This window comes from Dermacentor albipictus, chromosome 3 (genome assembly GCF_038994185.2).
Source record: "Dermacentor albipictus isolate Rhodes 1998 colony chromosome 3, USDA_Dalb.pri_finalv2, whole genome shotgun sequence".
NCBI lineage: Eukaryota > Metazoa > Arthropoda > Arachnida > Ixodida > Ixodidae > Dermacentor > Dermacentor albipictus.
The window spans coordinates 6,744,432-6,757,914 of NC_091823.1; the positions used below are offsets into that span (position 1 = coordinate 6,744,432).

At 45.2% G+C, this 13,483-nt stretch overlaps 2 protein-coding genes across 7 annotated transcripts in view; one reads left to right on the forward strand and one right to left on the reverse strand.

Annotated features, from left to right (window-relative positions):
* LOC135895998 (polyunsaturated fatty acid 5-lipoxygenase-like) overlaps positions 1–13,483 on the reverse strand; it is a 443,319-nt gene that overhangs the window by 139,440 nt on the left and 290,396 nt on the right. The window lies entirely within an intron of this gene.
* The window catches only part of nwk (nervous wreck), a 179,391-nt gene that overhangs the window by 28,073 nt on the left and 137,835 nt on the right, over positions 1–13,483 (forward strand). For all 6 annotated transcript variants that reach the window (XM_065424270.2, XM_065424274.2, XM_065424272.2 and 3 more), the window contains exons 4-8: positions 353–438; positions 4,592–4,736; positions 9,255–9,391; positions 9,632–9,695; positions 11,852–11,980. In XM_065424270.2, coding sequence (XP_065280342.2) covers positions 353–438; positions 4,592–4,736; positions 9,255–9,391; positions 9,632–9,695; positions 11,852–11,980 — 561 coding nt within the window. The remainder of the gene's footprint in view (positions 1–352; positions 439–4,591; positions 4,737–9,254; positions 9,392–9,631; positions 9,696–11,851; positions 11,981–13,483) is intronic.

Genomic DNA, 13,483 nt, shown 5'->3' on the forward strand with positions numbered 1-13,483 from the left:
AATATAAATACCCATTACTTTTTTGCACTGTCCTTACGTTCTTGAAGAATCCACGAACTCATGACTTACCCAGACATTGAGCGAAACACAAAAGGCTCCATGGCATCACTTCACTTACATTAGTTCCTATCGTCAAATTGTAACATTTAACTAGCCTCGTTGCATGCATCTCATGATTTACGATAGGTAGCATTTCCGTTCTCGGTACTAGGTAATCTCGACTCTGAGCTTCTTTAGCGTATTTTGCCCGTTTCTGAAGTAGCACAGCTGTGAAGTGCTGGTCAACGATTGAGAGCAATTTGGTAGCATATGTATGTACTCGCACGAATGCAATTATTTGTCTGTGACGCAGGCTCTGCTCAAATTGGCAACGACGTACCTGCAGAAGAAGCCTCCTCCAGGTATCGAGATCAAGAGTGAAGACAGCCAAGAGAAAAAGTCAGTGGACAATCCATCTTCTCTACTGAGTGGTCGAGTGGGGCGAGGGAGCTTCTGAGAGATTGGATTGGTTCGCGATTGATTGATTGATTGATTGATTGATTGATTGATTGATTGATTGATTGATTGATTGATTGATTGATTGATCGATCGATCGATTGATTGATTGATTGATTGATTGATTGTGTGCGTGCCTAAGTGAGTGAGTGAGTGAGTGAGTGAGTGAGTGAGTGAGTGAGTGAGTGAGTGAGTGAGTGAGTGAGTGAGTGAGTGAGTGAGTGAGTGAGTGAGTGAGTGAGTGAGTGAGTGAGTGAGTGAGAATTCCTCGCACCTTCTTTCCGGATACCAGCAACTCCTTGCTAAATTTGTTATCTTTCATCTTGTATAACGCTGTTCCTGGCCAACTCATTTTTTATTACCTGTGAAGTCCTTTAGCTCTCCCTTTAGCTCTGATGACACCGTGAGCCGGACCAGTTTGCCCTTCGCCACTCGAGAAGCGAGAAACCAGAAAGAGTACACTTGCCTAATCACGCAGCGTTCGTTGTCTAAAGCGCTGCTGCGTTCCATTTATGTAATATTTGGGTCTACGTCATGAGGAGTTCATGCCAAGGTAATTACGTTTATTTATTTTTTCACTCCCCTATTCCGTTCCCCCAGCGTAGGGTAGCCAACCAGAGTTCTTGGTCAATATTCCTCTTACGGAAGCTTCTGAAAACCAGATAAAGCAAGTATGGTGCGGTGAACTACGCTCTTTCTGATAGAGTGCTTTTAGGCGGTCGTATGGTAATGCTATCTGGCTCAAGAGGAATAAATGAAGCAACATGTGCAATATAAATTGTGCCAAGCGTTACTAAGAAAGTATTGAGACAGGTTATGCTGCGATCTACTGATGCGCATCTAAGAAAGACGGCCCATTTTCGGTTGACACGGACAACTCCAAACTTGTTCACCTTCCTAATTTTCGCCGGGTCACACTTGTTGTTGTCTGCTTGGCACTCATTCGCCATTTCCACTGAAAAGAGAACGCTTTCGCGCCATGGCATTTTATTATTTTAAAAGTGGATTAAACAATGTCGTCGGCATTTGATGCTTGCAGTGGGCTTCTGGAGACCCAGTTGTGTATTCTCGCGCCCGAGCTTTCCTCCGGTTTTAGGAATTGAGAAGGGGCAGAACTTCATTGAAAAATAAGATCAGGGCGCCAGGTTTCGCACTTGGTAAAGAAAAGATTTCCGCTCTGGAAAAAAAATAGGCCGCTAGGACACTCCAGTGACATTAATAATTGTAAGGACATTGAAGTGTCCTTAAAGACTGCATCGATGGCAGTTTCAAAATTCTTGCGCCATTATCTGCGAGCCAGGAAAGTTTCATACCAGCGCGTGTGTCACGCTTTGAAAGATGAGCAAAACATCATCTGCGTTTCCGTCTGTGAGGAAGTGCTAGTCTATTTCAATGGCGGCAGCTCTAGACTGGCTTATGACATCGTTACAGGTGACAACACCCGGATCAGATACTAGGTAATCTTCTGATTAAGTGCAAGTCAACAGCTTGGATTCTTCATAATGAAGATCCATCTACAAATGTGAAGCGTCCACGAAGTGTCGGCAAAAGAATAGCGGCGACGAAAAAGTGTCCCTGTCGCGAGTGTTTCTCTTGCTGAAGCAAAGAAAAAAGACGGAAACCGCTAACTGGTGTAACACAACAGCGGGCCTCGTCAAGGTTTCCAGCAGGCACGGCGCTAAGACGAGACAGAGGGGGATCTTGTTGCACCATGACGTTGCATCGCGCACACACACACTCAATGTCATGCTTAGGTTCGTCGAGGCCATAGAGGTTAGACCCGTGACTGACTCCCCTAGCAGTCCCGACATGACCATGTGCGTTTATTAAGGCGAAAGCCTTGTATGTCTCATCGTTCAGATCTCGGTGGCTCATACCGCCGTAAAACGCGTCGACGACACGGAAGGTACAAAAACTATCATCATCAATGGCTCATACCCCGTAAGCACTTATAACCCCGTAAGCAAGCAAAATGGATTACAAAGATGGGTGGTAAGGCGAATTAAACTGGTAGATAAAACGAATTAAATAATAAAGCGAATTAAGATGGATGATAAAGCGAATTAGGAGGGATGACTAAGCGAATTAAGTCGATGACTCAGGCGAGTTAAAGGCGATACAAATAAGATTGGTGACTAAGCGATGTAAGATGATGACTAAGCGAATTAAGGGGGATGACTAAACCAAGTAAAAGGATGAGTAAGCGAATTGAGAGGAATGACTAAGTGAAGTATACTAAGTGAATTAAGGGGAATCTGTATGGCATCTGTCCGTCTTTAATGCATCGGCACTTGGGCTTTCGCCTTCAAGTTGTCTTAAGGATAACATAGGAGACCCTGTGAATTTGTTCCTTTTCCCCGCGATGTTCCTCTTCCCCACAACGTTTTCAAACACCGAAGAAGGCACCCTCGCCTACGAGAGGGTGCTTGCAGCAGCGGCATAAAATTAATAGGAAAAGTGCTTATGCAAATGGTTTACCGGAATACGAAAGTGCATAGAATCTGATGGTTAATTTGTTTATAAAATGTAAGGGTCTAAGAGACTGAAAGCATCTTCAATTTTAACATATCGTGGCCATGGTAGTGAATGTGGAACGATATCACGTAGTTCATCACGTGTTACAGATTTACTGACGGAGGGGTCGACAGACTGACACTGGTAGCATACATAGGATATGGGAATATATAGCAACCAACACAATGACATGCTATCATTCATTTTGGGTCCTCCGAGTTAGAACGCTCAAAAAATTAGCACTACGTATAATCCCTGACCACTAGCCTAAGGCAATAACCTCTTGAACGCTCACTGCCATGTTATGTTATTCGCACCACATAGTCCACCCGTCGTGCACACAACTTGCGTATTACACGGATGTATCACAACTAATCTGTATATATTTACATCAACCATCACGTGGAAATACGTGCGCGTTGGTGAGATAAGCTTTAACAATACTGGAGGATTTGGCAAGTGGAAGGCTTGGATTGCTACTGCATGTTTAATAAAGCACAGGAGATCAAATGAGTGAAAAACAGAAAATTAAAGGCGCGCGCATCCGCTCACACGCATGCTAGGAAATCTACGCAACAGTGAGCACAATGAAGGCAACAAAGTGGTAACTGGAGCTTTACGGCACCATAAATGAGCAGAAAGTTATCCATATTTGACCCTTTCACTGCAGCAGTACACACTCCTTTTACATTATAAAAAATGGCTGCGTCAACAAACAGCTTAGAAACGTAGCTAATGAATATTTCATGGAAAACCACAATATCCCATTTTTGGTCACTATATACTGTATTCTCTAGCGTAAGCAGCTTCATAACAACTTTGATGTTTAAAGGCACTTCAAGAATGCATTCTTTGCAAATTACGAATTTAAATTAAAATAAATTGAACTCCGAGGTTTTACGTGCCAGAACCGCGATTTGATTATGTGGTACGCTCTACTAGGGAACTCCGTAATAACTTTTACCACTTAGGGGCGTTTAATGTGCAGCCAATGCACGGTACACAAACGAGTGCTTTTTTTTTGCGTTTCATCCCCATCGAAATGCGGTCACCGCTGCCGGCATCGAACCTGCGACCTCGAACTCAGTAGCACAACCCCGTAGCCACTGGGACCCGCCACGGTGGCTTAGCTCCTACGGTGTGGCGCTGCTAAGCACGAGGTCGCGGGATTAGATGCCGGCCGCGGCGGCAGCATTTCGACGGGGCCGAAAGGCAAAAAACACTCGTTTGTGTTCCGCGCATTGGCGGCGCGTTAAAGATCCCCTGGTCGTCCGAAGCCCCCCTCCCACTACGGCGTGCCTCGTAATCAGATCGTGGCACGTATACAACCCCCGAATCCAATTCGATTGATAGCCGCTGGGATACCGCGGCGGGGTAATTACGAACTCATAAGTTGTCACTGCCAGTGCACGAGTCTGGACATTGAACCGTTCAGCGTAGACACCGTCGATACTAAGATTGAGCCAAACTTTCCGACACTTGTATTTATGTCGACTTGGCGTAAATCACAAAAGCATACAGAGCAAGCGAAATAGAATTAACAGTTTGGGTTTTTGCCCGCCGCCTGTTTCCCGCGCTCCAGGACCGTGTTTGGCGTGTGGCGGATGCTCCTGGACGAGACGGAGAAGATCGCCAAGGCACGGCTGGCCGCTGCTGAGGTCTTTTCGCAGCAGATATCGGAAAATGCCAAGAACGTGCGCGCCAACAAACTACACGTGGCCAAGAAGGTACGTCGGTACTCATTACTCATATTTAGCCGAGAGAAACATTACTACGCATTGTCTTACATTATGGCATCCGGAATCGATGGTGTTAGCAGAGCTATACGCTTTGCTACTATAGACGATGTAGCAGGGAGGTGCCCTATATCTTTGATGACGTGTTGTTCTGCAATGCACAGGGTCGTCCACTTTCAGGGGAAACATCTGATAAACAATTCAAGCACTCATAACAACTTAAACTATGAATGAAATCCAGCTATCATTCTTTAATATACATATAAATTAGGCGCCGTGTAAGGTACATGAAGTGGAAGAAATGCTCAAGTTATACTGGCTCCAATGTCAGAAGGTATCTCTCGTGAAAGAGGACGACTCCGAGCATTAGGTCTTACAAGGGTGTTTCCTACGTTCAGTTCGTATTGGTAGGCGGCCCATGAGGCGGGCCGTCGAATTACCGGTCTTCTCAAAAGAACAACGCTCATTGCATAGACTGCGTTCTCAGTGCGTCTTGTCTTGAAGGAGCCCTAAAACAGCTTTCAGTGCATCTGCAGTCTGTCTGCATCAACTGCAGCCCATCTCCTTCATTCGCTGCAAGCGCGCTGCGTTGTAAACAGCGGGCCCTTTGCTCCACTAACAACGGCAGCGATTCCAGGCCGCTCCTGCATAACTATATCCGTCTTCTGTTCATTTGATTATTTCATCGGTACGTTTTTGAATAAGCTTTGCGGTCCCGCGCAAAGGGGGCGCCAGCTTATGGATTTTTCAGCCGATGACACCCAGGAGAAAGTGGCACAATGGCAGAAACCGAGGGGCGAAAGCCTACAAAAGACTCAAATGTTCAAGAGCAAAGAGGATTACCTGTGACACCTTAAGCATGTCCCTCGCGTTGTGTCACTCGTGCCGAACCACATTCAACAAAAAATCTAAATACGAAAGCAATGTCAACTATCAGGGAACAATAGATAAAAGGACACGTGGAAATGTCCAATACATAGAGTACATTTTGTCTTTTGGCAGCGCGAACTTCAAAGTGTTTCAAGCTTAATATATCATGAAGCTTACTCCGGAAACTGCAAGGTCCAGAAAATTCGACTCCCGCTTTCACACAGGAAGCTATTTGCTTGCTTTTACTCTCGTTCCAACAGGTGTGCTGGCTTTTTTAACAAAGGATAGCGGACGGAAAAGCGAGAGAAAGGGCTAACTGAGATGTTGGAAAGCCTTTGTGGGCCTATTTTAGCGGTTTTCTGTTTTGTTATACTATTTCAACCGACTAATTCAAGATGTGTGCATCCATCTGCATGACAACGTTGAGCACAAATACGCACGACGATGTTAACAGTATTTCTTCTATTTGAAACTCAGAAAAATACAATAAAGCTATGGCTAAGCGGCTGACCTAATTTTATTTACGAGGCTATCGGTAAGCTACGATAACTTTTCATTCGTATACTGCTGATGAATTCAGCAAAAATGGGGCGTGTCATTCTGCCTTCTAAAAGATATGTTCCACCGCCAATTAAAAAGCATGGGCTTGGTTCTAAGTTTAGCTGCAACCACACGGCCTTTAAGTGCGCCTTTCATTGTCTAAATACATTACAAATATTGTGTGGCAATGACTTATCAGCAGCATCCTAATTCTTGTGAAAGTGACTTCAATAAAGTAAACAGGGAGAGCTAATGCACGTTAGGTACATTAAATCTCCCGCGATTTATCAACGTCGTTTTAATTTGGAATCGTTGGGGAATAGAAAGAGAAATACAGAGGGAGATAAATATAAGTGAGAGGATAGGCAGGCAGGTTAACCGGATGCGCGTCCGGTTTGCTACCCTCCACTGATGGAAAGGGTATAAGGATTAAAAGAGAGAGAGGTCATGGAGAGAGCGCGGTTTCGCGCACTGTAAAAGGTTCGCACCGAGTCTACACACTGTCGCCAGTACCTGTAGTGAAATTACGCTTTCGTGGCTTTCTGTTCCATCGACGCGTACGGCCACGGTTCAGGTATCTTCATTTAAATGAAGGGGAAACGGGGTGTGTTGCGGGAATGAAAGCTGTGTCTATATTATGACCTTGTGTTTCTGCACGCAGCCTTTATAAGATACTAGACGCTATTTCCATTGCTTTGTCGCTGATGCCAGACATATTTCCTAGGCTCCGTAGAAAAGGAAAAAAACCTGCGTGGAGTGCAGGCGAGAAAAGATCCTTTTCTATGAGCTCTCCTCGCGTACGTAATAGGCTCTCATATGGACCTCGTGCGCGTATGGAAACCAAAGATTGTACCCACCGGCGCGCAGCTACCGGCGTGGAATATGTATGAGCTGCCTGTATTCGTTTGCACGTTGCCAGAAGGGCGCGTTGATGCCACATTCCCCTTTCTACCCCACGCCGCTATGACTTTCCTATGATTCTTTTTTTTTTTCGACGTGCTAAGAAGTCGGCCACGGGACAAGAGAGACGAGATGCATAATTCTGTAGTGTGGAGCTCGGATAACACCATCATTTGTTCCACTGCATGCTTACATGACTGTCATATCAGCACTAAGCATTTACGCGATTTTGTTAGTGAAACAAAGAAACACGAGGAAGTGTGTAAGCTCTGGTGTGCCTCGTGCATGTGTACTCTGCAGAGTATGATGAGCATGGCTCTGTAGTACGTGTGGCCTCAGCAAACGTATTCGCCGCGTAAATTCGGTGAGACAAGTGTACTGAAAGTGTCTTCAGTATGCAAGTATATATACGTGCCAGAACACGGTGATGTGCTGACGCGCCATCATTTATGGTTTCGAGTATACGCGCTGCGCAGCAAGCAAATTTTGAACTAGCTAGTGAACCGAGACAGACAGTTTCCCAGCGTCTGCATCAGAGCGTTTTTTTTTTTTTAACGGAAAACTACTTTGACGAAAGAGCGCTGATGAAGCGACTCTTGTGGTCATCTTTCGCTTCTTGCAGCGCTCAAAAAGACGGGTACAAAGAGGGCAAACACATGAAACATGCGCTTACACACGGCTATATGTATCAGAAAACGTTCATATATATATATATATATATATATATATATATATATATATATATATATATATATATATATATATATACAGCAACGTTAGCAAAAGAACAGAAAGATACGACACCAAAAACACTGTACATGATTGCATGACAGCCTTATCGCCCGTATGATAATTTACACGTGCTAGCGAGGTACATTAACTCAGCGTCACTATTGTACTCCACAACCGTAACAAAGCTCTCATTCCCACACATGCGTGTATTGAAATTCACACCATATTAACATGATTTGCCGATTTTTTCTTCCAAAAGCAAGCCCGACTCGTTTAGAAAGCGGCAGAAGGCTGGGGTTTTAGCAGAGAAACAAGCACATTCTCGGTGATAGGCTGCACCACTTTTTCTATGCAGGTGTTGTGTTTTGTTACTGCTGCTTACACGTTGCCATTGTATCCTGCTAAAGCCTCCATTGGCCGGAGAGGGCGCAGCGCTTACGTTCACCTATAGGAAGGCTTCGGCTGATTAAAAGGAGTCCCTACATGCCGTCTCTCACGTCATTGTGGCTCCTGCCGTTGGTCACTGTAATGCGCTAACTCCACCAATGGCGCATGAGGATTAGTGCACCGGAGTGATTGCGCAAGTTTTCTGCAGTAAATTGAAAAGAATTCGAAGTCAAGGCAACGCAATCCAACCACCAACTTGAAGAAGGTCTGGTTCGCCTTTCTCAATTTTTCACTACGATGTGTGATGTTCATCACAGCTGCCTTTCTCACTGCTGTTCTATGTCATGGTTTCGTCTTGCTTACTTTTTATGCGTGTGTCTCTTGCGCTGCATAAATTCTTCACACTTTATCATCAAGTCTGCAGTTAAAAGAAATAGCACTCGCGTCATCCCTACTTTTTGTCGTCTGAGTCCTTGTTGCGCAGCATATTCATCTTAAGTATCAGCTACTGAAATTAATAACCGAATTGCGCCAACGTTATCGTTTATAAAACATAAATAGATCAATTTCAAAAGACTACATTCGAGAATGTTTATGGTGAGGACTCAATTACTTGCAACCCGCCATGGTTCCTCAGTGGCTATGGTGTTGGGCTGCTGAGCACGAGGTCGCGGGATCGAATCCCGGCCACGGCGGCCGCATTTCGATGGGGGCGAAATGCGAAAACACCCGTGTACTTAGATTTAGGTACAGGTTCAAGAACCCCAGGTAGTCAAAATTTCCGCAGTCCTCCACTACGGCGTGCCTCATAATCAGAAAGTGGTTTTGGCACGCAAAACCCCATAATTTAATTAATTACTTGCAACACAATAAGTATAGACTAATTCGTTTCACTGGTGATCTTCATGTCAGCCCTAATTGTTCTATAACAAAGTATTTCACCGGTGAAATCAGTATCACGCTGCTTCCACAAAGTGCACCTGCAGGCGCCCGTGGAAGAGTGCCAGATACCGTGCCATGTCCTGTTTCTTCTGCTTCCGGATACGTGAGTGAGTGAGTGACAGACCATTTCGTGCGCAGTGTTTCGACAACCTGCGCCGAATCCAGGATGAAGTGCAGCAGTGCGTCCAGGAGGTGGACAAGACCAAGAAGCTGTACTTCGAGGAAGAGCACATGGCGCACGAGGCACGGGACAAGGCGCATGACGCCGAGGAAAAGTGAGCAATGAGACTTAATTACTACGGCCGCTGGCGCTACTGAGAGAGATTGAGTCAGTTTGGGGTCCATATACATTGGGGACAGTGACTCTGATGCACGCTCGCGCGGCATCGACCAGAGACTGTCCCTGCGGCCAAAATCACACTCGCTTTGTGCCGCTTCTTTTGACATCACGTGCACCGTCACTGTGCATGAAAATAAAGCTCGGCATATTTTCGTTTCTTTTATTTCTCCCGCAGGCTAAAAAAGAAGAAAGGTCGAATTTTTCAGTCGATCACTTCTCTGCAAAAGAACAGCCAAAAAGTAAGTATTGGATTAAGCTCAAACTAGATGAGGCCGTTTTTAACTAATATTAAATGAATTCTGAGCCATACTGCTACGAGTTACGTGGCCTTGTTTAATGTCACGGCTCTTAGCATCTTTAACATTATTTGTGCTTTGTTCCTGTCATCGTCCTAAGATGACTTAAATTTAATAGGCGGCCTGCAGTTACCGTCTCTCTGTATTTTATTTGCGAGTTTTCATTGTTGACTGATGACCCGTGGAGAAATGCACAAGTGTCAAACGTACAGTGTGTGTCTTGCGTAAAACAAACCAGTCATATTTTCTTTTGAGCATGCTCATATCTCATATTAGTATCAGAGCACTGATAATGTGAGAGCCGACATAGGAGCCGACATTCGTCGAAATTAAAAGAAACATGCTGGTACGCAAACCTTTCATCGACATTATAGAAATATCTTATTTTAAGAGTGTGCTTATCTCATGCAATATATGTGTGCGTACAGTGTACATATAGTATGATACGTTAAAGCTTGGTTTCTAACTGAGCTGGCCCGCAGAAGGAAACAAAGATTAGATTTTTTACTAAGTAGACAAGATTATTTGTCACCCTAAGAGCAACTGTATACGTGATGCACAATCTAGTTTATTTTGAATGAGATCTCTGAGTACGGCGACTCCGTCACTTCGCAGTCGTAATCTGCCTTAGCCCTTTCTCTACCGCTAATGACTATAGCACTTATTAGTTTTTTTACCAATGTAACCGATGACGACTATGGTCGTCAGATTGCGCCTAATTGCACTTTTCGACACTATATGACCACGCTTGTCCTTGTTGGGCCCATTCTGTCTCGCCTTCCTCTTGATTGCCGCCCCCTCTGACGCCTGTGCCGCACACATGGCTGCCTTCCTGCCGCATGGGAATACAGTGGCGTGCGAAAGGAAATACTTTGACGACTCCTCGTCTGAAGACAGCTTTGTAGAGTTTTGCTCGGAAACAGAAAGTGATATGTGCTGCTCTGAGGACTCTGATGACAATGATCGTGTGGGTGAACCGGAGTCTTGCTGCTGCCCGTGAATGGTTCCCCCACCTACTAACTGTGCCTTTGGAGCTTCGGAAGAGTAGCCGCTATTCATGTACTCTTGTTTTGAACCACTTAAATTATCTTCTTTCTTTACTCTTTCTTTCATGGTGTATTGAGCCCCGCAAGGCACACTGCCGTAAGACCATAGTGTCGTGCAGAAAAGCCTTCTTGAAACATTTGTTTCAGGCACTTTTGTAAATTCAATCACAATTTTCCCCACCGATAAGTCAGCTTCGTTTTTTTAGCAAGACAAACTCTGAGCGGGCCAAGTTAGAACAGACGAAGCGAAATCGCAGATGAAATCGCAGATTGCGCGTAATAACTGTGATGGGATTTCATTTATACGATGCGCTATGCTGCGACAGAGTGCCGGAATGTTTAACAAAGAGAACGGCAGCTTTAGTGAATTTTTGGATCGCAAGCCGGCGTGTGATCCAACTTAGGGCTCATTCATACAGGCGACTGACGGAGGTCGCGCGACCAATCGTGACTGCTGGCCAAGAAGCGACTCGCTGCGACCAATATTCAGAGCGGCAGGCGCGACCTGCCCGTCGCCACGCGATAGGCGCGCCTGCTGGCCTCGCCATTGCCACGTAGGATAAGCCTCGGCACATACAGGCGTGCTGCTAAAGCGCCGCTGATTGGTTCAGCACCTTTGCAATCGCGTGACTGCAAAATTGAGCACTCAGCGACCGACTCGAAACAGTCGTTTTTCGACCAAAGCGACCGTTCGTGTCTATTTGCTACCAGTTGCTTTGCGACCAACTTGGTCGCGCGATCTCTGCGAGTCGCCAGTGGGAATGAGCCCCTAGATTGAGCGCTGGCACCGCTGTTGCAATGACGGAGAGAACCGACAACTGTTTCAAGATCACGGCAGGTTTCATCTAAAGACGCGCACCGACGGCTGGAGTTCAGAAGCGAGGAATTCAGAATTTACGCGTTGACAGTAAGGGATCAGGAAAGCACCGCAGACCTTGCGGAAGCTATCTCTGTTGTGCTCATTAGGATAAATCCGAATGAACTCGGCGCTCTGCACTCGTGCCTTGTGACGAATGCCTTCTTACCGGCTACAATAATTCCTTTGCCACGCAGTTCTCGTCCAGAAGGGAAGCGTGTGACATCCAGTCGACAAAAGCCCGCAACGACTACATTCTCGCCCTGGTGGCGGCCAACGCGCACCAGTCCAGGTTTTACGAGACTGACCTGCCCGACACTCTTCAGGTGCGAATTCTCGCTCCAATGCCTGCATTCTATATATGACTTGTGCGACGTTGTTTGTACCTGTAGTATAAGTGATATATTATATAGCTGTTATGTTATATAAACATATCCTGCTTTTGTGTATATACAGGGTGCGTAAAATGTTTTCGCGCTCAAATGACCTGCCATAAGTATGGCTTCGATGCACTGTAACAAAATTATTTTCATGTGATCTACATACATAAATACAAATATAGTTTTCGACAGATTCACCTTTTGCGCGAACGCAAGCTTTGTGCCACTTCGGAAATGCGTCGATGGCAGCCCGGATGTAGCCTTAGTTTACATCCACTGATGTTTTTTCCAACGCCCGGCGAAAAGAAGCCAAGGTGCGATAAGGAGCAGACCGGGCGGACCTTTTTAAAACACACCGGACTGAGTAGTTGGAAGTCTTTAGATCCAGGCTGTTTCTGGGCCATCCTAAAGCGACAATGAAATCAGGCAAGTTTCCGGTGCACTATTGTTGCACCACCTTGTCTTGTGAGCAGGAGCGGAATCCTGCTGATGCGTCTACTGACGGTTTCATAAGAAGGAGGTCCTGTCTTGGGCAGGACCTCCTTCTTCAGGACATCTAACAGATAGTTTGCGCTGGACACTTTCGCTTCCTGCTCCAAGAAAACCAGAGGCATACTTAATCAGAAGCGATTGCCCCCAAAGTCTTCATTGATTGAGGGCAAGAAACTCTTGAGGCAACCCTTACACTGGCGTTGGCTTCTTTGACACTTTCTGTCAATGCCCTATCGTTTTGATGATTCAAAAACCGCTGGATATTGAACACTACCTCGTTTATGAAGGGAAGGCTGCGATGACGTACCGAACTGCCGAAGCGTTTCAGCAGGTCCTTGCATCTTCTCAGTCAACCTAAGAGCAAAATTCTGCATTTGCATATTAGTATTATTATTAGTATTATTAGTATTAGTATTATTTGCATATTAGTAACAACATGTCAAAACAGCAATTTAAATACAGTATCAAATAATCTAAGCAGACTTATTTGCCGCGGGAACGTTTGCCGCACCCTGCCATCCTTCTTGATCTTTATTTCGCACTCGATCGATTATGTTATAACGTTTTTCTTCCTTCTCTCTATAATACATTTTCTACCTCATTCTTCCGGTGCGACAGATGCCTCCGCTCTCCAAGTGACACCCCCCTTTACCGCTTTCACTCTGCTGTTTTCATGTCTTGTGTTTATACTTAATGTGTACAAATCAAGCAATTAAATTAAATGCCAAGTTACTCGTAAAAGTGTTGCGCCCAAACGTGTTTAAAGTACAACGTGATATCTGTACTCAACGCTTGAAAACCTTAAAGGAAGATGTATGAAAAAACTGAAGCGCAGGTTAACGTTTATGACTCTTGCGCTTCTTGCGTCTTCTTGCTTGAAGTCATTGCGCTTTTTTTGTTCCTAAAACAGCTGATGACCCTGCCGTGAAAGTTTCCGCCGTTTACCGCGGTTGTGAA